Raw genomic sequence first — 22,933 nt, 5'->3', positions numbered from 1 at the left:
CAGTGTGCCACTTACCACCAGCAGCCTGTCACCAGATACAGTGTGCCACTTGCCACCAGCAGTGTGCCACCAGATACAGTGTGCCACTTGCCACCAGCAGTGTGCCATCAGCAGCCTTCCACCAGATAGTGTGCTACTTGCCACCAGCAGCAGTGTGCAACCAGCAGCCTTCCACAAGATAGTGTGCTACTTGCCATCAGCAGCCTGCCACCAGATACAGTGTGCCACTTGCCACCAGCATGCAACCAGATACAGTGTGCCACTCGCCACCCACAGCCTGTCACCAGATACAGTGTGCCACTTACCACCAGCAGCCTGCCACTGCCTCCAAGACTCTCCCCAATTGGATAGAAGAGACAGGGCCTGCATAGTCAATCAAATCCCTGGAGCCCCCACCCCTCCTGAGCTGGGATGGTATGGCTGTATGCCAGGACTTTTGTTTAGACCAAGTTGTACAGGGTTGTGTGTGCAAGCTTTTGGGCTCACACTGGTGTGCTGCAGTTGGCTGCACTGCTCATGTATCTGCAGTTTTAGCTGCAGTCCTATTGATTTATATCAGGTTGCAGGTTTTTGCTGCATTTTCTGACAGTGTGCCAAAGATGCAGCATGCAGGAATTTTGGTGCGCTTTCAGAAAATGCAGAAAAAACAAACAACCTAATAGAAATCTATAGGACTGGGGGTAAAACGCAGGAAAACTGTGGATACACCAGCAATGGGCCAAAACACAGCAAATCAGTGTGAACCACCTAAAAGCACAAGGGGCCACCAAGCACTGCCACAGGCTGATGACACAATTCTAAACACTTTGGCTGCAGTTCTAACAGCTACTGCTGGAGAAAAAAGTTAAAAACGAGGGAAAGGGATATAAGAAACCAGTCACTGAGCTCACATGTGGACGGTCCCTGGAGGCTCCTCACTCAGAGATATCCTGTTCACCTTCTATCTGCCGGTGTTTCCCACCCACACGGCTCCTTCACTGCACAGACTTCACAGAGGGGGAGGGGAAAGGCAGAGCCGACTCAGCCTCTCCCATTTGTGTAGGGGGGGAACTGTGCACTGTGACATTGTAATAACCACAGTGAGCAAACACAGATGCAGCCAGACACCCCTACATTTACACACACTTCTCCTGTCCCATAGAAGTTTATGGACAGGAAAAAAAAAAAAATCGGGCTTATGCTGCTGGCTGGGTGGGCCTATTTTAAGGCAGGGGCTTGGTGCTGCAGCTCCATCAGCCCCTATGTTAATCCGGCCCTGATTAAACCTACTGAAGAGGACTATAATAGAAAGGCACTCAACCACACAACCTAAACACCTGCTCCACTGCCATCTGTTCTATAATTTAAAATGTAGCTTAGATACAAACTTCGCAGAATGAACACAAACTACACAATTTTCTAGTAGTGAAAATGTGTGTATATATATATTTGATAAAATGAACCAAGTAAAAAAATGTTTCTTTTGTCATTGTTTAGAGATATCACAAGCTTGTTCAGATCACATTAACTAACACTGGCACTCCCCACTCCTCAATTACCTGCATCATGATGCTGGAGAAGCTTCTCTTTAATAAACACACAGGGTGGGGGCCTTTTAAGCAAGAGGTCACCACCCCTCATCCCCCATTGGTTGTATGATGAGAAAAGGAGCTCGCATAGCATTAGCAACTTGGTGCCATGAAAAACTATACAATGTGAATCACATAAGCTACATTCAAATACAACAAAAAGAAAAAACATTAGACACTGTATGAGAAGTAGACAATTTCCTCCTTTTAAATAGAAAAAGATAAAAAAAAAAAAAAAAAAAAAAAAAGTTATGTCGTCGTTTTCCACCTTTACAGTGCACTCTGCACTATCCAGCTTACAACTGTAAACTGTTTTTACATTGGTTGGCACGGCTGGTAAAAACGTTACAAGTTTTTGGAACTTGGAAAAAAAGTATTTTTCTCAAAATTTCTATTCTCTGTTCCTTCCAGTTTTGCCAGTCTGTCGTCTTCGCTGGGCTTTGCTTGTCCTTCCGGTTGGACGGATTGGTTGCTTTTTGACATCCATGTTCTTAGAAGGCCGTTTATGAGACTTACGCTGACTGCGGACATGCAGTGACTTTGTGAGGTTGGAGATTCTAAGGACACAAGGCATTTTTCAGTACAGCCTCAATTTTCCTAATAACTGATGTGATTAAACCAAACTATATACAAAGTTGGGGCTCTTACACACATGCATATACAGGAGCATATGGCCATACAGAGTAAATCATGCCTGTATTTGCAGTGCCCAGGATACAGAGATGCTGCCTAATTCTTCCCATGGACATGCATTACAAAATTTCCTATACGCACGTTAACACTTGGACATTTCCCCAAACTCAAAATTGTGCATACACAGGCAAGTACTTGGGTTTATGAATAAATATTGTATTCTTTAAAGCACATCTGCAGGCAGAATTATACAGCAGCAGTGGCTCCAGCATACCTACAATATAATTTTACTCCGCATTGCCATATGCCCCCATTTACGCCTATGTGCATGAGCCATTATATTAAATTTTTTTATAAAAATATATTTATACATACTAATAAAAAAGCAAATAAGAATTATGGCAGGGACACAGGTACATGTAAAGTATTAATAAAACAAATCACATACCGGTAAATGTTTAGTTTATAAGCACAGGTAATTACCGTACCATAACTTCCCCAAAATAGTGCTACAGCCCAACAATGAACTATAAATCCCAAATACCTCTTTGATAAAAGTGGGTCTCCAGCTTTCTTGGGCAGAGGAGCTGTAAGTTTGGCTGATTCCTTCTGGTTATCATCCTCCTGAGGAGTTTTCACAGAATAGATTCGGCATTAGTTCACACACAAAATAAGGATGAACAAAGTAAACAGAAGGTCATGCATTCTTTTTGTTAACGTAAAACACAAGCCTAACTTTTTTTTTTTTTTTTTTTTTTTAATAGGAGTAGAGAAACAGAACTGTTGTCACATTTTCTGTGTCCTCATTGGATAGATTTTCCTTCCCTTCCTGTCCTGGTGATAGCGGTCACCAAGGAAAGACTTTTAAATTTGGATACACGTAGCAATAAAAATGGAAAAATTGTATACTCACCTTTCCGTAATTTTCCTTTCTGACGCATCTTCATGGCAGCACACACACTGGGGTTGTGACTCCGCCCCCACAACCTGACAGGATTGGATTAACTATAAATTTGAAGGGGAGACCCCCTGCTGCATTCTCTGTAAATATCACAAAAAAAAAAAAAAAAAAAAAAAAACAGGAAGGGCAACTGTGTGCTGCCATGAAGATGCGTCAGGAAAGGAAAATTACGGAAAGGTGAGTATACAATTTTCCATTTTCCTGACGCCTTCATGGCAGCACACACGGGGAAATAATTCGTCAGTCGGGTGGGTGCAAGTAAAATATTTATTCTTTATAATGCTGAAGAATTGGCTCTAATGACGGATCTGCCGAAGTCTTGCATGGATAAATGAGTGGAATCCACCTTGTAGTGGGAAATAAAGGTATTCTTGGAGGACCATGTTGCTGCCCTGCATATTGTCTGTGGTGAGACCCTGCAATACGCTGCCCAAGAGGTAGCCACTGCCCTAGTTGAATTAGCCCTGATGTCTTCAGGAATCGCCATATTCTGGGTGGAGTAAGCTTTTTTTAATGGTTCTGACTAACCAGGATGCAATAGTGTGTGAGGAGGCGGCTTGCCCGCGCCTGGTTCCATGGGGAATGATCAAAAGAGTCTGTTTTCCTAAAAGAGGTGGTAGCAGTTAAGTAGTTCATGATGGTTGTTTTGACATCTAGTGGATGAGGATTACCCTGATCGTCCGTGAAGGATGGAAGGAAGTTGCCACTTTGGGTATGAAGCGTTCGGAAGGTCTTAGGACTACATTGTCGGGAAAGAGAACTAAGTGAGGCTCCGAAACCATTAATGCTTGAATCTCCGACACTCTTCTAGCTGATGTAATCACAATGAGAAAAGACAGTTTTAAAAGTGAAGTCCCATAAAGAGATAGTTTCAAATGGAACAAACGGAGGCGAAGAGAGAGCATGGAGAACTATTGAAAGATCCCATGATGGAAAGACTGGCCTCCTGGAGGGTTTAATCTTTAGATAGGCTCTCAAAAATTGGATTACCAATGGGTGGAATGCCCACTTAGTATCTGTTTTAGCTGACAGAGCCGATACCTGAACCTTTAGGGTACTTAAGCTTAGACCCTTGTTGACCACCGACTGGAGGAATTCCAGGACTTGAGAGGGTTCTGGAAAGGGAATTTCATCCTTTCCGTTGTGCCATGAAGCAGAATCTTCTCCAAACCTTTGAATAGATGGTATTGGTAGTGGCTTTCTTGGCTTGCATTAGGGTCGATATGACTTCATGAGAACAGCCTTGCGCTCTTAGTCTAGCCCTCTCAATCTCCAGGCCATCAGGTGAAATTTCTCTGGTGCAGGATGTAAAAATTGACCTTGAGACAGAAGATCCGGAGTTATTGGGAAAGGAACTGGGAGGTTGAAGGCTGAGCTGTAAGTGTCGTGAACCACGGCCTCCTCGGCCACAGTGGAATAATCAAAATAAGTGGAGTGGCTGCTAAATCTACTTCCGGTGTTCCCCAGATTTCCGTAAGGAGGGAGAAAGTCCGAGGGTTCAATGACCACTCATTGTTGGATAGCGTTTCTCGACTCAGGCAGTCTGCTAATATGTTCTGTGCCGCTGGGACATACACTGCTTTTAAACTTGTTCGATGTATCTGAGCCCATTCCAAGATGGGCCGAACTTCTTCCATCAAGGTGGCACTCCTGGTACCCCCTTGCTTCCGAACATAAGGATACTGCTACTTGGCTGTCCATTCGAATGAGCACATTCTTGTCCGTCAGAAATGGTGCGAATGCCGTTAAGACATAAAAGGCTTCCCTGAGCTCTAAAATGTTCGAGACCAAACATTGAGCCTGAAAATGCCACTGGCCCTGGGCTGCCTGGTCTTGATAGTGGGCCCCCCCAACCGCTCTGGCAGGCATCCAAAGTGACTACTTCCGGGTTTGGAGGGACTATCGGTTTGTATTTCCCGAGATTGTTTGGGCGCGTCCACTACCATATCGATTGCCTCATCGATCTGGAGATGAAGATGGTCTGACGCATTGAGACTCCATCCCACTGCCTGAGGAATGAGTTCTGTAAGGTTTTCATGTGCCACTGTGCCCATCGCACCATGGGTATGGTTGCGGACATGGACCCTAGTAGACTCATACAGGCTCTGGCTGGTAAGTGATTCGTTGATAGCAGCTTCTGCATTTTCTGTATCAGAGGCCGGATCTTCTCTTGGGGGAGCTGTATCTTGTTTGTTTTGGTGTTCAGATGTGCCCCTAAAAATATATTTTGTGTGGGTCGCAGTCAGCTCTTTTCCCAATTGATTATCCACCCAAACTTCTGGAGGGTTGTAAGGAGGACCTCCCGGTGATGAATCAACGTCTCTTGAGCCTTTGCTAAAAGTAGGATGTCGTCCAGATAATGGTGGACACTTAATCCCTTTTCTCTGAGGAAAGCCACCAATGGTAACAATACTATCGTAAACATCCTGGGTGCCGGAGAGATGCCAAACGGGAGGCACTGGAATTGGAAATGATGTTGGTTTATGGCGAACCGGAGAAACTTTTGAAAGGCCGGATGAATTGGTATATGTAGATAAGCGTCCGATAAATCTATTGAAAGCATCCAATCGCCCAGATTTATTGCTAGAAGTATGGATTGAAGGTTTTCCCATTTTGAAAGCCTCCACTTTGATATCCTTGTTGAGCATCTTGATGTCTAATACAGGATGCAAATCCCCTGTCTTTTCTACCAGAAACAAGGGAGAGTAGAACCTTCTTCCCTTTTGGCATGATGGGACCTCCAGGATCTCTCTCTTTTGTTTCAATTCTGCTACGTACTTTACTAGCAGAATCCTTTGGAGTACTGAGGATGGTGCTCTGGTTGTCTGGAAATGATTTGGTGAGAGTCTGTTTTTGAATTCCCACCTGTGTCCGACTTGGATGGTGGACAATGTCCATAAACCCTTTATATGGTCTGACCAGATCTTGGTAAAGTTCCTTCTGTTTCCCTGCCGGGGTGGCCTTAGATTTCTGTATCCTTAGAAAAGAAGGTTTTGTATTTTTCCCTTCTAAATTCCCTACCAGGACAGTAGGACCTGGACTCTCTCTATTTGTCCGGAAGATTAAGTCTGTAAACCGGTCCCTTCTGCATCTTGGGTCTCCTATCGGAGGGGATCAGGCCTGACTTCCCTCCTGTTACCTTGGACATAGCAGAGTCTAACTTGGCACCGAACAGATTTGCGCCCTCATATGGAATTCTGCACCAATTTATTTTGGATGCTGTATCGGCCATCCACGGTTTGAGCCATAGCGCTCTTCTCGCTGTTACGGAGGCCAGTATAGCCTTGGCTGAAGATCTTATAATAATATCTACTGATGCCTCCCAAAGGTAGAGGGAAAAAAAAGGGAATATAAACCACCACTTACTATAGAAATAAAAGATGGATATTAATATTTAAATAAGAGGAATTAATAGGCAAAAGAAGAAGGGGAGTCCACTGCAAAGGTAAAAAAAAAAAAAAGCTTCTTTAAAGCTTTGGTAATGCCAGAAATCCAGTAGCCCCCTGAGACCACCAGAACGGGGGTTCCCTCCATAGAAGCTCCTTTAGAGACTGTACAGGAGGGACTTCCAAACAGGAGAGGCTTGAACCTGCTGGGGCGAATGTGGTAGAGGCTTATTCATCTGTAACAGGAAAACTCCGTCTGTCCAACCTGTCAGGTGAGGATAAAAAAAAAAAAAAAAAAAAAGAATGCAGCAGGGGGTCTCCCCTTCAAATTTATAGTTAATCCAATCCTGTCAGGTTGTGGGGGCAGAGTCACAACCCCAGTGTGTGTGCTGCCACGAAGGCGTCAGGAAAATATGATCTTCTAACTATTCCATGCTCTAAAACTAAAATTTAAAAACAAACATGTCTGGAGTTATATTTTTAAATTATAGCTAAAGGCAAAACTTTCCTTTTAGTTTTGGATGTAGTGGAGATGGATTAGAACATATGTCCGTTTTTATTGCTGTCTGTGCCCTCATTAAGGGAGATTCTCCTCTCTATTTATCCTACCATTATTGAAAGTAAAAGAAAATCACAAATTTTAGGTTACATAGTTCAGGGGTCTCAAACTGGCAGCCCTCCAGCTGTTAAAAAACTACAAGTCCCATGAGGCATTGCAAAGCTGACAGTTACAAGCATGACTCCCACAGGCAAAGGCATGATGGGACTTGTAGTTTCGCAACAGCTGGAGGGCCACCAGCTTGAGACCCCTGACAGTTAACTAGTAGGCGAGGTTGAAAAAAAAAAAAAAAAAATTCTAAGAAAAAGTCTATCAATTCCCCAGAAAAGTTAGATGTGAAATCGTGCAGCTGGCACACTAGTTCTGGTGACCTGGGGTCCCCAAGAAATTCTCTTATTTTTGCAGGGATTTCCTCTAACTTTCTGTTTGGCCATGGGACAGGAAGTGAAGGGAAATCTCTGCACTGGGACACAGATGGCAGATTTTTTTTTTTTTCTTTTTTTTACAGGTATAACTCTACATTACTCTACCTAAAATGAAAAGCTTGACAGAGTGGGTGCAATCTTTGATGTATGAGATGATTATGCAAGAGTTATGGCAGCATTATTTGCTTTTTCTGTTATATTTTTGTGTTTTAGTATTATAAACCAAGTCGGACTAAATATAAGTTTTATATTTTTTGTACACACATTTCAAGACACAACTCATGTACCTTTAGCCCTGGTTCACACTGATGCAATTTGGCATGTCAAATCGGTGGCAATTGTACCATCTTAAATTGGTGCGACACTACTGCGGTGCGATATTTTTGGCAATTTAGGGGTGCGATTTCCATTGACATCTGTGCAGCAACCCACACAGATGTCTCTGAAATTGTCCCCAAAGTCGGGACTGACATGCGGCAATGAAATTGCATGAGTTCAGCTGAATTTGCACAATTTCATTCCTGCAGCCAATCAGTGCAAATTTATGTACAAGTCACTGTTCCCATTCTTAAAAATATAAAACTAAACACTCTGAAGATAAAACCGAACTGCCTGCTCCCCGCCCCTCCACAGATCAGCTCTCCAATGAGCGAGGAGGAGGCAGAGCGGAGAGCTGCTGAAAGTCAGCAGCTCTGTGCTTGGGGAGGTGTAAGAATTGAGTGATCACCAGGGTTCGATCGCTTGGCTCTCAGTGCAGAATTGCTGGGGGATCGAAAAAAAAAAAATCCTTTAACTTCTCTTTTAACTGGAGAGATTTATCTGGGACAGAACAAGTGAAGTGAAATCCCTTCTTTGATATTTGTCACAAAACAGATGGCCCATATATATATTATATATATACATACACATATACATATATATACATATACACACACACACATACATATATATATATATATATATATATATATATATATATATATATATATATATATATATATATATATATATATAATCCCAGCAGGGACATAAAAAACAAAAAAAAAAAACAATGAAACTATTTACTGGACTAACGTGTGCTTGCTGGGTATATGGTACAGTGTGCCAGTAGGGGGATGGGAATGTCTCACTCCTGGTACAAGAGTCAGGCTGAGCCCATTCAGGCAATCAGAGGAGGCTTCATATTATATGAATGAATATAAAGCTTCCTCTGATTGGCCAAATCTGAAATTGTGACATTATCCACCCACATTTGTGCCTCAGCCAATCAGAGGAACTTTTATTCATTCATAGAATACAAAGCTTCCCGTGAATGGCTGAGCGGTGCTCTGCCCAACTCTATATTGTGAAGTCTGTGAGACAGAAAGTCTCCATCTCACTGCAGGAACACATAACTATACACTGTATGTAGCTGATCACGCACGACAAGTGCATTTGCTAGTGAAGTAAATAATTTGCTTGGCTCAAACTATATAAAGGAACATAAATGGTGGAGAATATTATATATACGCGTGCAATGCAGTTCACCATGCAGTGTTATCATATTAACATTCCCATATTTGTGATGCAGGACAATGAAGTGGCAAGGCATGGACATCGTGTGACGCGGGAACAAGAAGTTGCCTGTCCCTTTATAGAATAGGGTCAAGCTAGGTGAATGAATACACAGACAAAGCCATGGCACTACAAACTTCAGCCACAAAATTTGAGCCAATCAATACAATAAGGTGACAAGGAATACCACTACGCTAATACTTGGTTAGAACAAAAAGCATGTAATGCCTTTAAAAATTCTTACACATTATCGGGTATTTAAAAATGAACATAGGTTTGTGATTTAATTACATTCACTTTGGCCCCTTTCACACTGAGGCGGTTTTGAGGTGCTACAGCGGCTAAATTTTTTTTTTTTTTTTAAACAGCCCCCTTTCACTCCAGTGTGAAAGCCAAAGGTTAAAACTGTCCGCTAGCGTCTGAATACCACTGCTAAAACAACTTTAGCTCTTTACCGCCAACGCCGCTCCCACCCCACTGTGAAAGGCGCCTTTGCCAGCTAAACAATCTGCTCATTTAGTACACCAATCCCTCCATCTCCAGGGCAAAAACAGAAAAACAGCTGCAGGTATAATAAAAGGGGAAGACATCTAAAAAGTTCATGCAGATGCCTGAAGCAGAGCAAACATGCTGATATGGCCAAGCAGTGAGCCATTCTGACAGGCAAAATGTGCTGGCCCATGGCCATCAAGGGCTGACATACTGGCCAGTTGGAATGTGCATTAGGCAGGTTTCTTCTCTCTGACACTCTGGGTTGTGGGTGTCCTATCAAAGTCTTCATATAAAATGCAGGGCTATTTGTCCTGCATTGTAACTGATGACATTAGCAATCTACTGCTTGCCAGATCACCTTATAGAAGAGGCTTCGGGGGGCCAGTGGCACAGCGCAGAGAAAGTCTGCTAGAGGACAGAATAAGGTATTATAGCTTATTCCTCTACCTCAAGATCCCTTCATAAGCATTTAACCTTGCACTTGGAGCGAGGGGTGGAGGTAAACACTAAGTGTTTTTTGTATACTTCCCAGAAAGTTCATTGAATTTTTTATTTTTTGAGTTCCTTTTTAGTAAATTGTATTTCGCCTTAGTGGCTGTTACCACATTACTACTTGGGTAAACTTAATTAAAATGGTGGAAACTAAAAATTAGCTTATGTCAAGGCAAAAAGTTAAGCATTTTCAGTACAATCACAAACCCCCTTGTTTTTTCCCTTTAACCACTTCAGCCCTGAAAGATTTGGCTGCTTAATGACCAGGCCATTTTTTGCGACACGGCACTGCGTTGCTTTAACTGGCAATTGTGCAGTCGGGCGGTGCTGTACCCAAACAAAAATTTACGTCTTTTGTCTCCACAAATAGAGCTTTTTGGTGGTATTTGATGGCCTCTGCAGTTTTAAATTTTTTACGCTATAAACAAGTGAAAATCGTCAATTTAAAAAAATAAATAATACAATATCTTTTTGCTATAATAAATATCCCACATTTTTTAATCAGAAAACCCAATTTTTACCTCAGTTTAGGCCGATATGTATTCTTCTACATATTTTTGGTAAAATAAGCGTATATTGATTGGTTTTCGTGAAAGGTATAGCGTCCACAAAATAGGGGCTTGTAGAAGCCGGTTCTCGCTCTGTCACGAGTGATCGCGGGAGCCTGGCGGTCATTGCGCCCGCCTGGCACTCGCATCATCTCTGGGCGTGCGGCCATAGTGGCTAAAAGGCGAAGCTACGTAAGGCAACGTCGTTTCGCCCAGGCGTGCCATTCTGCCACAGTAAAACTGTGGCAGCTGGTCGCCAAGAGGTTACAGGCCCTGCAAGTACAGAAAAGTATCTTTTGAACTGTCAGAAATGCACCTGGCTCCTAAGTCCTGAGGCGGGCTGACAACACACACAGCAATGATGTCGACCGAGTGTTGTCAGACTTTCCCAGTGTTTTTTCCTGGAACTACTCAATCGCATACTCATATCTTTACAACATAAAGGCTAATTTTTCTGTAGTCCAAAATGAGAACTAGGAGAACTAAGATAATGCAGTAAGTTTCCACTTATCAAGCGGGTATGACAAAGTGCTTCCAATGGTATATTAACCACTTAAGGACCGCCCCACGTCCATGGCCGCCCCTTAAGTGCAAAATCCCCTACCTGTACGCGATTCTTCAGATAGGCTCTGGGGCACATACCACCAGAGCCTTGCTCCTGCTGTGATTGGACACAGCGGTAGCCAATCAGCAGGTCAGATGGCCACAACATGCCAATCGTTAGGAGAGGCAGAATGGCGCTCTGCCTATGTAAACAAGGCAGACTGCTGTTCTGTCAGAGAGGAAGAGAGATCTTGTGTTCCTGCTAATCAGGAACACAGATCTTATAATCAGGCCATCCCTGACACAGAAATCACTTCCTAGGAGCACATTTAACTCCTTCCCTGCCAGTGTCATTTAAAAAGCCCATAAATCTATTCCATAGTTTGTAGACGCTATAACTTTTGCGCAAATCAATATACGCATTTCTGGATTTTAACCAAAAATATGTAGCAGAATATAAATTGGCCTAAATTGATGAAGAAAATAGATTTTTTACATTGTTTTATTGGATATGTTTTATAGCAGAAAGTAAAAAAAAATTTTTTTTTTTTCCAAATTTGATGGTCTTTTTGTTTATAGCGGAAAAAATAAAAAAACTGCAGAGGTGACCAAATATCACCAAAAGAAGCTCTATTTGTGGGAGGAAAAAAAAGAAAAAAAAAGACAATTGATTTAATTTGGGAAACAGTGTCGCATGTCCGCACAGTTGTCGGTTAAAGAAATAGTGCCATATCGCAAAAAATGGCCTGCTCAGGAAGGGGGTAAAACCTGCCGGACCCAAAGTGGTTAAAGACACCAAAAGGGAGCAAATAAGAGATGTTGCCCTTTATGGTTTACATACACTTTAACCTAATGGTTAATTGAAGATATTTCACCACTTAGGTGCTCGGTCCATTCTATACCAACAGGGAGACTTCCTTGCTACATGAGAAGCAATTCTTCAAAAAAGTATTATATTCCAAGATACTGGCCACAAAGGAACAATGTTATGCACACTGTGTTGTGGGATATTAGAAATAACCCAGCGAGGTTACCAGGAAATGTTTATTACGTGGTATGGATTTCTTATACACCTCCATACACTAGGAACTCTAGCCAAGAGACACACAACCTGTCCTGTATAGACAACAGTCAAAATTACATTATTATTTTGTATTCATAACCGTGAGCAATGCCGAGTTGTTGGAAAATAAAATTTAATATACAACCTACATTAAAATTAACAGCAGCTTTACCCAAACAGGGCAAAGTAATGTAATAAATTTAAAGTGTATCCCACTGTTTGGGCTTTAAAGTGGATGTTCATGTAAAAGCCAACACTAAACCCGCTCTCTGCCACATTCTTTACTTAATTTATCTAACCCGGTAAAGCAAAATAAAAAACACACACTATACTTGCCTATTCTGCAGCCGGTCCAATCCAGTCCCAGCATCAGCTATCGGCGGCAGCTTCAGTTGGCGGCAGCGGACAACGAAAGCCTCCTAGAAAGTCTATGGGTGACATCACTTGCCATCCATTTCCCTGCTGCTGTTGGTCCTCTCCTGCACAGAGCTTCTGCTGCTGGAAACTGGATCGGATTGGCTGCAGGGTAGGCAAATACAGCGAATTTTGCTTTACAGAGATTTAGAATGTGGCAGAAAACAGGTTTAGAATTAGTTAGGCTTTGCCTGGACTTACACTTCAAGACGAGAGGAATTATGAAGAGGGCAAAGACAGCTCTAGCATTTTAACAAAATGACAAAAATCAACCGGTTTTTATTTTTTATGCACTGATCAAGATATAATCCTATACAGTGGGTAAAGCAAGTATTGAATAAGTCACCATTTTTCTTAGTTTATGTATTTCTAAAGGTGCGATTGACATGAAATTTTCACCACATGTTGGTACAACCCATGCAATCCATACATGAGAAACCAAGACAAATAAGTTCACAAATTAAAGTTAGGTGTAATAAAATAAAAAAAATGGAATGACGGGAACCCTGCCCCTTGTCAGTGCAAAATAATATCGGCTAGTTCAGTCTCAACTGAAGGCCTATAAAAAGACCAAGGTGTAACAAGAAACATCTCATGATGGGTAAAAAACAAAGTGCTCTCTCAAGACCTTCGCAACCTTCTTGTTGCAAACCTACTGATGGTATTAGTTACAGAAGGATTTCTAAACTTAATGTTCCAGTGAGCACTGTTGGAGACATAATCCAGAAGTGGAAAGAACATTTCAGCATAAAGCGGCCACAACCAGGTGCTCCTTGGAAAATTTCTGACAGAAGAGTTGTCCAAGAGTACTTGTGGAGAGCTTCAGAAAAACCTGGAATTAGCAGGTACAATTGTTTCAAAGAAAACAATAAGTAATGCCATGGCCTGTATGCACGCTCACCATTCAAAACTCCATTGCTGAAGAAAAAGCATGTGAAGCTCTTTAACCACTTCATATGAAACAAAACATACTTAAGTCCTTCGAGGAAGTGGTTGGACCAAAATGAAGCCTGCAGCTGCAGGCTTCACCCCGGTACCATATTTTAGAGCTGGCGGTCGGCTTTCTGATAACCGATGAGGCTCAGCTGCCGCTCGGGCATTATCACAAAGGAGCAGGAGGGAACATCCCCCCGCTCCGTCCAGGTCTCTTGTTCCACTGGGAGACCCGAGCGACCAGCCAACTTTGATCGGGTAACCTGGAAGTGGCGCCACGACATCACTTCCGGTTTACTTGGCTGCCATTGGTGCCGATTTAAAAATAAATAGTATAATTAGAATAGTTTTCCAAAATGCAGATTTTGGCGTTTTGAATACTTTTACTTGCAATCAAAAATCACAATGACAAAGCAATGAAAGTGATATTCATAAGTGCAGGTAATCCAGTGGTTAAGCCATTATCTCCTCTTTATATCACCCCCTCTGTCAGATAAAAAGCTGCATCTGCACCCTAGTGCCTGCGCTTCCTATTGTTTTTAGTTTTTTTTAGTTCTGGGGTACGCTGAAGTTTGAAAGAAGCATAGTTGCTTGAAATACAGGATTTCAGATCATTTTAAGATTGACTCCTGACTAAAAATACTGTTCTACAGCTGTCCACTGGAGGGTGCTGTTGCTCCAATATTTTACAGAAACAGCAAACGCTACAAACACAGTGATACCTCGGTTCACGAAGGCTTCTGTACAAACAACTCAGTTCGTGAAAGAGGTCAGCTTAATGTAAAAGATCATAATATGTTTAAAATTATTTTTTTTGTACCTACAATTCATAATTTTACTATATATATATATATATATATATATATATATATATATATATATATATATATATATATATATATATATATATAAAAACAAAAAAGTTCAGAACAGAGTAACCTGATGTACATTGCACCCTATGGGAAAATTTGTCTCGGTTCACGTCCAGAGTCATTTCACAAATTAAGTTTGTGAACCGAGGTACCACTGTATTTAAAAGAAGACAAGTGAAGTATTATTAGTGCTTCTACAAAGGAGGTCTGAACTGCAGCCCCACATAATGGAACTCAAACATTGGCATTTCCATAAAGGTCCACGTGCTGAATGTTTCCTCCATTTACCATTACTTATTGTCAAATCCCAATGACAAAGATGTGTACATTTTATTTAGAATAATCAGAGGGAATTTAAAGGGTTATAACTTCAGGTTTTAGTCTTTATTTTACTTCAGCTTTAGTTTGTGGAAATCTATATTTTTCCAGGCCTCCATAAAAGGATCATTGTTCTGCAATATCTAATATGTTCTGTGTCCCACCCAGAAAATGAAACATTTCAATTGTCATACATGTCATGCTCCTGTACTAGTACTGTTAGTCTGTTTTGCAACTTATTATCTAATGTAAAACATAGTTTAATGTGTTGGAACATTATAAATAGTTAATATAATATTGTAGATATATAATGTGCCAAGAAACACAAAATCTGAAAGACCGCTCCACTTAAAGGAATTATATTGTCACAGTATACTTGCACTGTATCACATAAGCATTTTGGGTATGTAGAAATATCCTCCATTCTAGTGAACCCTAGAAAGGATAGTACTTGACTAATCAGAGATGGCTGTATAATTCAGTGTCATAGCCAGTGTGTCAACTGTAGCCACAGGTATTAAAATGTTGTTTTCAGGTGCTGATCAGTAACACACTTCCTGTCAAAGTGTCTGTCTATGGAGGAGCAACAGGGTTACCGCTGGACAACAGTATTGTCAGTCTGGGAGCTAGTGTTAGATGCACTAGCAGATTTAGATGGACTTGACCAACAACCTAAAACTGAACTCCAGCGAACACTTTATAAACAGCTTTGTTTTTCTTTTGGGATAAACATTACACATAAATGAAAAAAAAGCTAACCAACCTAAGCACACCTGTCAGCTTTAAATGGTTTTTATTCAACCCTCTTACTTTTTCTGGACAGCTTGGTCCATTAGCCTAGGTTTCCACTATTGCGACCTGAAAGTCAAGCGATTTTGATGCGACTTGAAGCAACGCCTGTGTATTCTTGAGGTCTATGGACCTCAAGTCACATCAAAGTGGGATCAAAGTAGTACTTTTAAGTCGCACAGATATGAACGGTACTCATTGGAAATCATGGGGTACGTCTTGTCATGCGACTTTGCAGTCCCAAGTCACATGACAAGTCGCATTAGTGGAAACGTAGCCTTAAAGCTGAAAAAATAAAAATAAATTACTGGCAGGATCAACAGATGAAAACAAAGGAGGAAGGAAAAGAAAAAAAACCAACTGAGCCACCACACCTAACAATTGGTAAAGCTGCAAAATATTTTTGTTTTTGGCTTTAAAAACAAAACTATGTGCAAAGACGTGTGTTTTTTGTACTGGAAAGACACAGGTCTCCGCAGAAGTGCACAGAACAATAATGTTTTTCTATGTGCCCTGTTCACCCAACAGATCAGAAAGGTGCAGAAAAATGCCTGATGAAACTTGGTTACGCCGTTTAGCAAAACACATTGACATTAGCACACTAGGACATCATCCAGGCCACTCTTCCTACCATCCCAGAGATAGCGGCTGTACCATGCCAAGCCCACCCCGAGGATATCACAGGGTCTGGAGGAAAGGTAGCTTGGCAGTAGAGCACTGCTTGGAGAGACAGAGCGCTGTGAAGTGTGGAGAGACACGCTCTTGAGCCGAACACCATGGTAACATGAAATATATATCCACCTATACAAAGCTCATTCTGCAGCTATTGCTGCAAATTTTCAACAGCAATCTCCACCAGCTATTGCCTGTTTGTGATGCTTAAATTCCACAAGCTACTCTACTCCAGCTTACACCGACCTGCTTTATACCTTGTTGGCCAACTGCTCACTTCTTTATACTGTCATACTGGCAGAGAAGCATTTCAATTTGATCCAGGAATTAACGAATATATGCAATTCTAATCTTGAGAATATACTACGAGGACTCTTCAGTTAGGTGGTTAAATACTGCTTTGTTTTTTCATTTATTGGTAATCAATGGCATACAATTTTTTTTTATGTCTGGACTACCTATATTTACTCTTGGATCCATGGAGGGGCCTTTAGGCAACTTTTCTATGGGGCATATTATATAAAGTATATTTCCATATATTAGTGGTACTCTTTGATCATCTATTGCCAATAGCTGCATAACTACATGGCATTTCATGATATTTATTTTGCTAAAATTGTCCTGAATTGGACTTAATAGATTAATAACATACAGCCATAAGTTCTTGTAGAAGTCATCACGATGTCCAGACGTTTGCGTTAGATAAAACATTGTCTTTTTATTAAAGAGTGTGGTGACGGGTATTGCAGTTTATTTGCATTGAAACATAAATTTGGTTCATTGATGTGACATACTTTTTTGAACATTTTTGTATTTTTGTATTTTTATAAATGCCACATAAGTCATGTGAGGTAACCCGTCTGGACCAAGGTGTCTATGCCTGGGACCATTTTGTTATATCTGCAGAAAATTGCAGCATGTTAGCCTCTTTTTCAAGTGGCACTGGAGCTCTACCATGGTCTCCATCTGTCTGTCTGTGTGGCTCAGCTGCAGTGCATAAAAACGAATGACATGTCACTTTGCCACATACGAGTTAGTCATTCAAGAAGCAGGAGCAGTTTTACGGAAATATACACTATATTACCAAAAGTATAGTGACACCTGCCTTTATACAGATGAACTTTAATGGCATCCCAGTCTTAGTCCGTAGGGTTTAATATTGAGTTAGCCCACCCTTTGCAGCTATAACTGCTTCAACTCTTCTGGGAAGGCTTTCCACAAGGTTTAGGAGAGTCTATGGGAATGTTTGACCATTCTTCCAGAAGTGAATTTGTGAGGTCAGGCACTGAGGTGCACAAGAAGGCTTGGCTCACATTCTCCACTTTAATTCACCAAGAGTGTTCTATCTGGTTGCTGTCAGGACTCTGAAAGCCAGTTAACTGTTTCCACCCCAAACTTGCTCATCCATGTCTTTATGGCCATTGCTTTGTGCACTAGTCCAAATTATTTGGTGGAGGGGGCATGGTTTAGGATTTTTTCAGGTGTTGGGCTTGGCCCCTTAGTTCCAGTGAAGGGAACGCTTAAGACATCAGCATACCAAGACATTTTGGACAGTTTCACGCTCCAAACTTTGTGGGAAAAGTTTAGAGAATACCAGCAAACTGAAGTCTTTTAGGTGGAGGGAAGTAAAAATAAACTAAAATAATATGGTTGCACAAGTGTGCACACCCTTAAAAACTAATACTTTGTTGAAGCATCTTTTGATTTTATTTCGGCACTCAGTCTTTTTGGGTATGAGTATCAGCATGGCACATCTTGACTTGGCAATATTTGCACACTTATCTTTGCAAAAACACTCAAATCTGTCAGATTGCGAGGGCATTTCCTGTGCAAAGCCCTCTTCAGATCACCCCACAGATATTCAATCAGATTCAGATCTGTGCTCTGGCTGGGCCATTCCAAAACATTAATCTTTTCCTGGTGAAGCCATTCCTTTGTTGATTTGGATGTATGCTTTGGATTGTTGTCATGCTGAAAGATAAAATTCCTCTTCATGTTCAGCCTTTTAGCGGCAGCCTGAAGGTTTTTTGCCAATATTGACTGGTATTTGGAACTGTTCAAAATGCTGCCACCATCATGCTTCACAGTGGGTATGGTGTTCTTTTGGTGACGTGCAGCGTGGTTTTTGCACCAAACATATCTGTTGGAATTATGGCCAAAAAGTTCAACCTTAGTTTCATCAGACCAAAACACATTTTCCCACATACGTTTGGGAGAATTCAGATGTGTGCGTTTTTTTTTTTGCTACATTTTTTTTGCACACCTTTTTTTGGGGGGGGGGGGGGGGAAAAATAAGACAACAGTAAAAGTCCAATCTTTTTTGTATATTGTGAAAGATAATGTTACGCCAAATAAAATTGATACCAAACATGTCACGCTTCAAAATTGCACCCGCTCATGAAATGGCGAAAAGCTAAATTTCCATAGACGGCATTTACAAAATTGTACAGGTTGCATGTTTTGAGTTATAGAGGAGGTCTAGGGTTAGAATTATTGCTCTCGCTCTTAACGATCGCGGTAATGCCTCACATGTGGTATGAACACCGTATTCATATGAGGTTGCTACTCACATATGCGTTTCACTTCTGCAAGTGAGCTCGGCGGTATGGGGAGCGTTTAAAAAAAAAAATTCTCATTTGAAACTTTACAGTGTTCTTAAAATAAAAAATAAAATTAATGTAAACCTCCCTTGTAATAGAAAAAAGGCATGACGGGACCTCTTAAATATGAGATCTGGGGTCAAAAAGACCTCAGATCTCATATTTACACTAAAAATAAAACTGCAAAAAAAAAAAAATTAAGTGCCATTTGAGAACTATGGACGGAAGTTTAGACGTCGCTTTCGCCCCTGCCCCTCACTCATCTCCATGCCCAACAGGAGAGCAGACCCGATCGCCTCCACCAACGTCTCCGGTAAGCGGCGGAGGGCACCGGAGCACCAATAAAAGTAATCGCGTGGTGAATCCGCCACAGAGACTACTTTTATCTGAAACCGGACCGCTCACTGAAGAAGAGAATACCAGGATTAAGGTAGCTAGCTGCTGTCATAACGATATTCCTCTTCAAAGTAGCGAGGTAAAATGACAGCTTTTCGGATTTTCCCTAGATCAACTTTACCTATAAAATGTCAATATCCAGTTATAGTATGTACATTTAGGAAAGAATCCAGGCCTTTTTTAAAGCAATCTACTAAGCTGGCCAAAACAACCTCTGAAGGGAGTCTATTCCACATTTTCACAGCTCTTACTGTGAAGAAACCTTTCCGTATTTGGGGATGAAATATTTTTTCCTCTAGATAGAAAAAGTGCCCCCTTGTCTTGATGACCTTAATGTGAATAACTCAACACCAAGCTCACTATATGGACCGCCTAGGTGTTTGTACGTTGATCGTATCCCCCTTAATCTCCTCTTCTCAAGAGAGAATAATTTCAGTACCTCTAATCTTTCCTGTCTAAAATAAATATTTAGACAGAATTTACGAATTATATCTTTAGGGTTAAGGCATGAGGGAGCACCTCCTTCCTCCCATTTCCTTTTATACATTTTTTTTTTTTAAAGCGTGTCTATGGCCAAAATAGTATATTAGATTATTTCTAGTCCATTCCTACTAATATGAGCAATCTTGAAGTCTCTAAACTTTGTTGTTAGGATCCCCATACATTTACTACCCTTGAATTCTGTAACAAGTATTCACTAAGCCCTGTAAGGATGCACTGCTGTGTTATATATAGTTGAAGCCGTTATAGTTGCAAAGGGTGAACCAACTCACTATTGAACCCTATGGACCAAGACCTCATTAAAGTTCATGTGTGTGTGTAAAGGCAGGTGTCCCAATACTTTTGGAGAGATTATAAATAAAGTATACCTCTATGATGCCAGGAGGCAGAAGGCCCACTCCGGACAGGTCCAGATCACTAATAGTTGTCACGGTTACAGTGTGATTGGGATGGTCAAAAAGAACAGATTCTGTTTTAGCAGTCACCAGCCTCTCTATTTCATCCGCTTCCTCTGAAAAACAAAAATTACAAACAGATTTCCAGTATCAGCAATGTGTGTTGGTGTCTGAAAAGAAAACAGACAGAATTTCATCCTATGTGGTCAAGGCAGATATCCTTAAAGAGGGAGTCCACCTGAAAAAAAAAAAAAGTTATTAAAAGCCAGCAGCTACAAATACTGCAGCTGCTGACTTAATAAATGGACACTTACCTTTCCTAGAGTCCAGCTATTTAGGCAGCCGAGGCCGATCAATCACTCGGCTCTCGGCTGCTGCCGCCATTCTCGGTGAGGGAATCAGGAAGTGAAGCATTGCAGCTTCGGTTCCCTACTGCGCATGCGTGAGTCGCACAGCGCAATAAGAATGCTCCGCGCTGTCTCTGGGACCCGTGTGTGTCCCAGCAGACAGCGCGGCGGGACAGGAAGAGGCATAGACTCCCGTGGGAGTCTATGCCCAGAAGTGGGTGTAAATACCGGTCTTAGACAGGTATCTGCACCACCCTCCCCCCTGAAAGGTGTCAACTGTGGCACCGGAGGGGGAGGGTTCCGATGAGTGGAAGTTAGACTTTAGGGTGGAACTCCGCTTTAAGAGCCCTTTCACACTGGGCGGATCCATCGGACGGAATCCACTCGCTTGGCGGGGGGTTCGATCCGTTGATGCCCACAGAGCAGAGAGATCAGATAAATGCGGACCGCCCATCTGTTTTCATGCAATCCGCCAGACAGATGAAAAAAAAAAAAAAAAATAGGATTTTTGTATTCACCGTAAAATCCTTCTCCGATGTTCACTGATGGACGCAGCACTTTAATCTTGACCTTAGGGTTATATCACCACCTTTAGGAGAGGACTAGGCAGAACACAAACACAACTATACCTAGGGGCCGTCCTACTGGCTATAACCCCTCACTCAGCTTCCAGCAGCTCAGTTTCTCAAAAAGCAGTACAAAACATAAATAGGATGGGTGGGTGCTGTGTCCGTCAATGAACATCAGAGAAAGGGATTTTTACGATGAGTACAAAAATACAATTTTCTCTTTCGTTCATTGATGGACAGCACTTTAAACTTGACCTTAGGGATGTCCCCAAGCAGCGTCAAAAATAAGGGGTGGGAACAGAAAAAAAATAAACTCCACCCATAACAAAAAAGAACTCCTCCGAAGGAGTCGCAACCTCAAACGGCCGCCTGCAAAACCTTGCAGTCGAAGCACGCATTCGAAGATGCGCCCACATCAACCTTGTAAGATTTGGTGAAAGTGTGAACGGACGATCAGGTGGCCACCTTACACACCTGTGAAACAGACACTTAATGTCGGAAAGCCCAAGAGGCACCATATGCTCTGGTAGAATTTGCTGTGACGGGAAAGGGAGGCGCCCGCCCCCTTATGGCACAAGACTGAACTACGATCTGTCTAATTCACAGAGAAATGGTGGCCGATGAGACACCGATACAAACTGAGAATCCGACCTCCAGAAAGGAGCCGTAGCAGACAGATACACCTGCAGAGCCCAGACCACATCCAGAGACTGTAAAAGCAACCTCCTTGGGATTCGAAGGCCGAGGATATAAAGGCGGGAGGAAAATGTCCTCATTTAGATGAAAGGCCGACAACCTTCAGAAGAAAAGAAGGCTGAGGACGCAGCACTGCCTTATCCTTGTGAAGTACCAAGTAGGGAGACTTGCATGACAAGGCCGCCAACTCAGAAACCCGCTTTGCAGATGTAATAGCCACTAGAAAGTCTACTTTCCGAGATAATGGGATCTCCCTAATGTTTTCAAACGGTGGTTTCTAAAGCATCGACAACACCAGATTTAAATCCCATTGAGGGAAGTGGCGGTCATACCGGAGGAGCCACATGACAAACCCCCTGAACAAACATACGCACCAATGAGTGAATTGCAAACAGTAACTGAAAATAAAGACAGCCAAAGCTGATCCCTGCCCCTTAAATGGTGCTCAATGCAAGTTTCTGATCCACTCCACACTGCAAAAACAGCAGGATCCTGGAAACTGAATATGTACGCGGATGCCACCCCATCTCCTCACACATGGAGATGTAGGCCTTCCATGTGCAAAGATAAAATCTTCCGGGAAGACTTCAGCGCCCTCAGCACAGTGGAAATTACCGAAGTAGACAGTCCTCGATCCCTCAGCACCTGGCTTTCAACAGCCATGCCGTTAAAACCAGCGACACAGGTCCTCCTGCATCGGCAGCTGCCAAGGAACATCCACCACCATTCGTACTATGTCGGTGTACCAAGGACGTCAAGGCCAATCTGGGGCAATCAGAATCACCGGAATCCCCTTGGCCTCCACTCTGTATAGCAGCCGAGGGAGGAGTCTGAGCGGGGGAAAGGCATGAATCAGCCAATAATGCCCCCATAGAGCAAAGCTTATAATCAAACAGCACTACATTTAGCATAAAGTCCCAGACTTATTAAATTAATAAGAGTCCATAGCGAGAGGATCTTTATGTTGATGGAAAATCACTTAGCTTCAAAACCAAACACCACAGTGATTCCACATGTCTTGCAATTCATTCCCATTGATACCCAATGAATATGCTCAGAAAACAGAGAGAGAGGCTTCCCATAGGGTAAAATCATCAATACTTTTAATTGTAAACGAAAATGCACTTACATAAAAACAAAAGTTCGATCGCATAAATACAAGACAGCTGCCAAATCGGGAGCCCGTCCTCCTCTTGTACAACGTGGT

At 42.0% G+C, this 22,933-nt stretch overlaps 1 protein-coding gene across 2 annotated transcripts in view; it reads right to left on the bottom strand.

Moving 5' to 3' along the window:
- Positions 1-1,394: 1,394 nt before the first annotated feature.
- NOL12 (nucleolar protein 12) overlaps positions 1,395-22,933 on the bottom strand; it is a 72,359-nt gene continuing 50,820 nt past the window's right edge. Inside the window, exons 5-7 of one of the 2 annotated variants that reach the window (XM_077452334.1) lie at positions 20,088-20,230; positions 2,746-2,825; positions 1,395-2,125 (exon numbers count right to left, since the gene is read on the bottom strand). In XM_077452334.1, the coding sequence (XP_077308460.1) occupies positions 1,960-2,125; positions 2,746-2,825; positions 20,088-20,230 (389 nt within the window). In that variant the 3' untranslated portion in view covers positions 1,395-1,959. The remainder of the gene's footprint in view (positions 2,126-2,745; positions 2,826-20,087; positions 20,231-22,933) is intronic. The other variant, XM_077452335.1, reaches the window with a different exon arrangement.

The sequence above is a fragment of the Lithobates pipiens genome, unplaced genomic scaffold (assembly GCF_037356315.1).
Source record: "Lithobates pipiens isolate NorthernLeopardFrog02 unplaced genomic scaffold, aLitPip1_a1.2 Scaffold_23, whole genome shotgun sequence".
Classification (NCBI taxonomy): Eukaryota; Metazoa; Chordata; class Amphibia; order Anura; family Ranidae; genus Lithobates; species Lithobates pipiens.
Note: the sequence above shows the minus strand (reverse complement) of the source record. Positions and strands in the feature narration are given on the sequence as shown.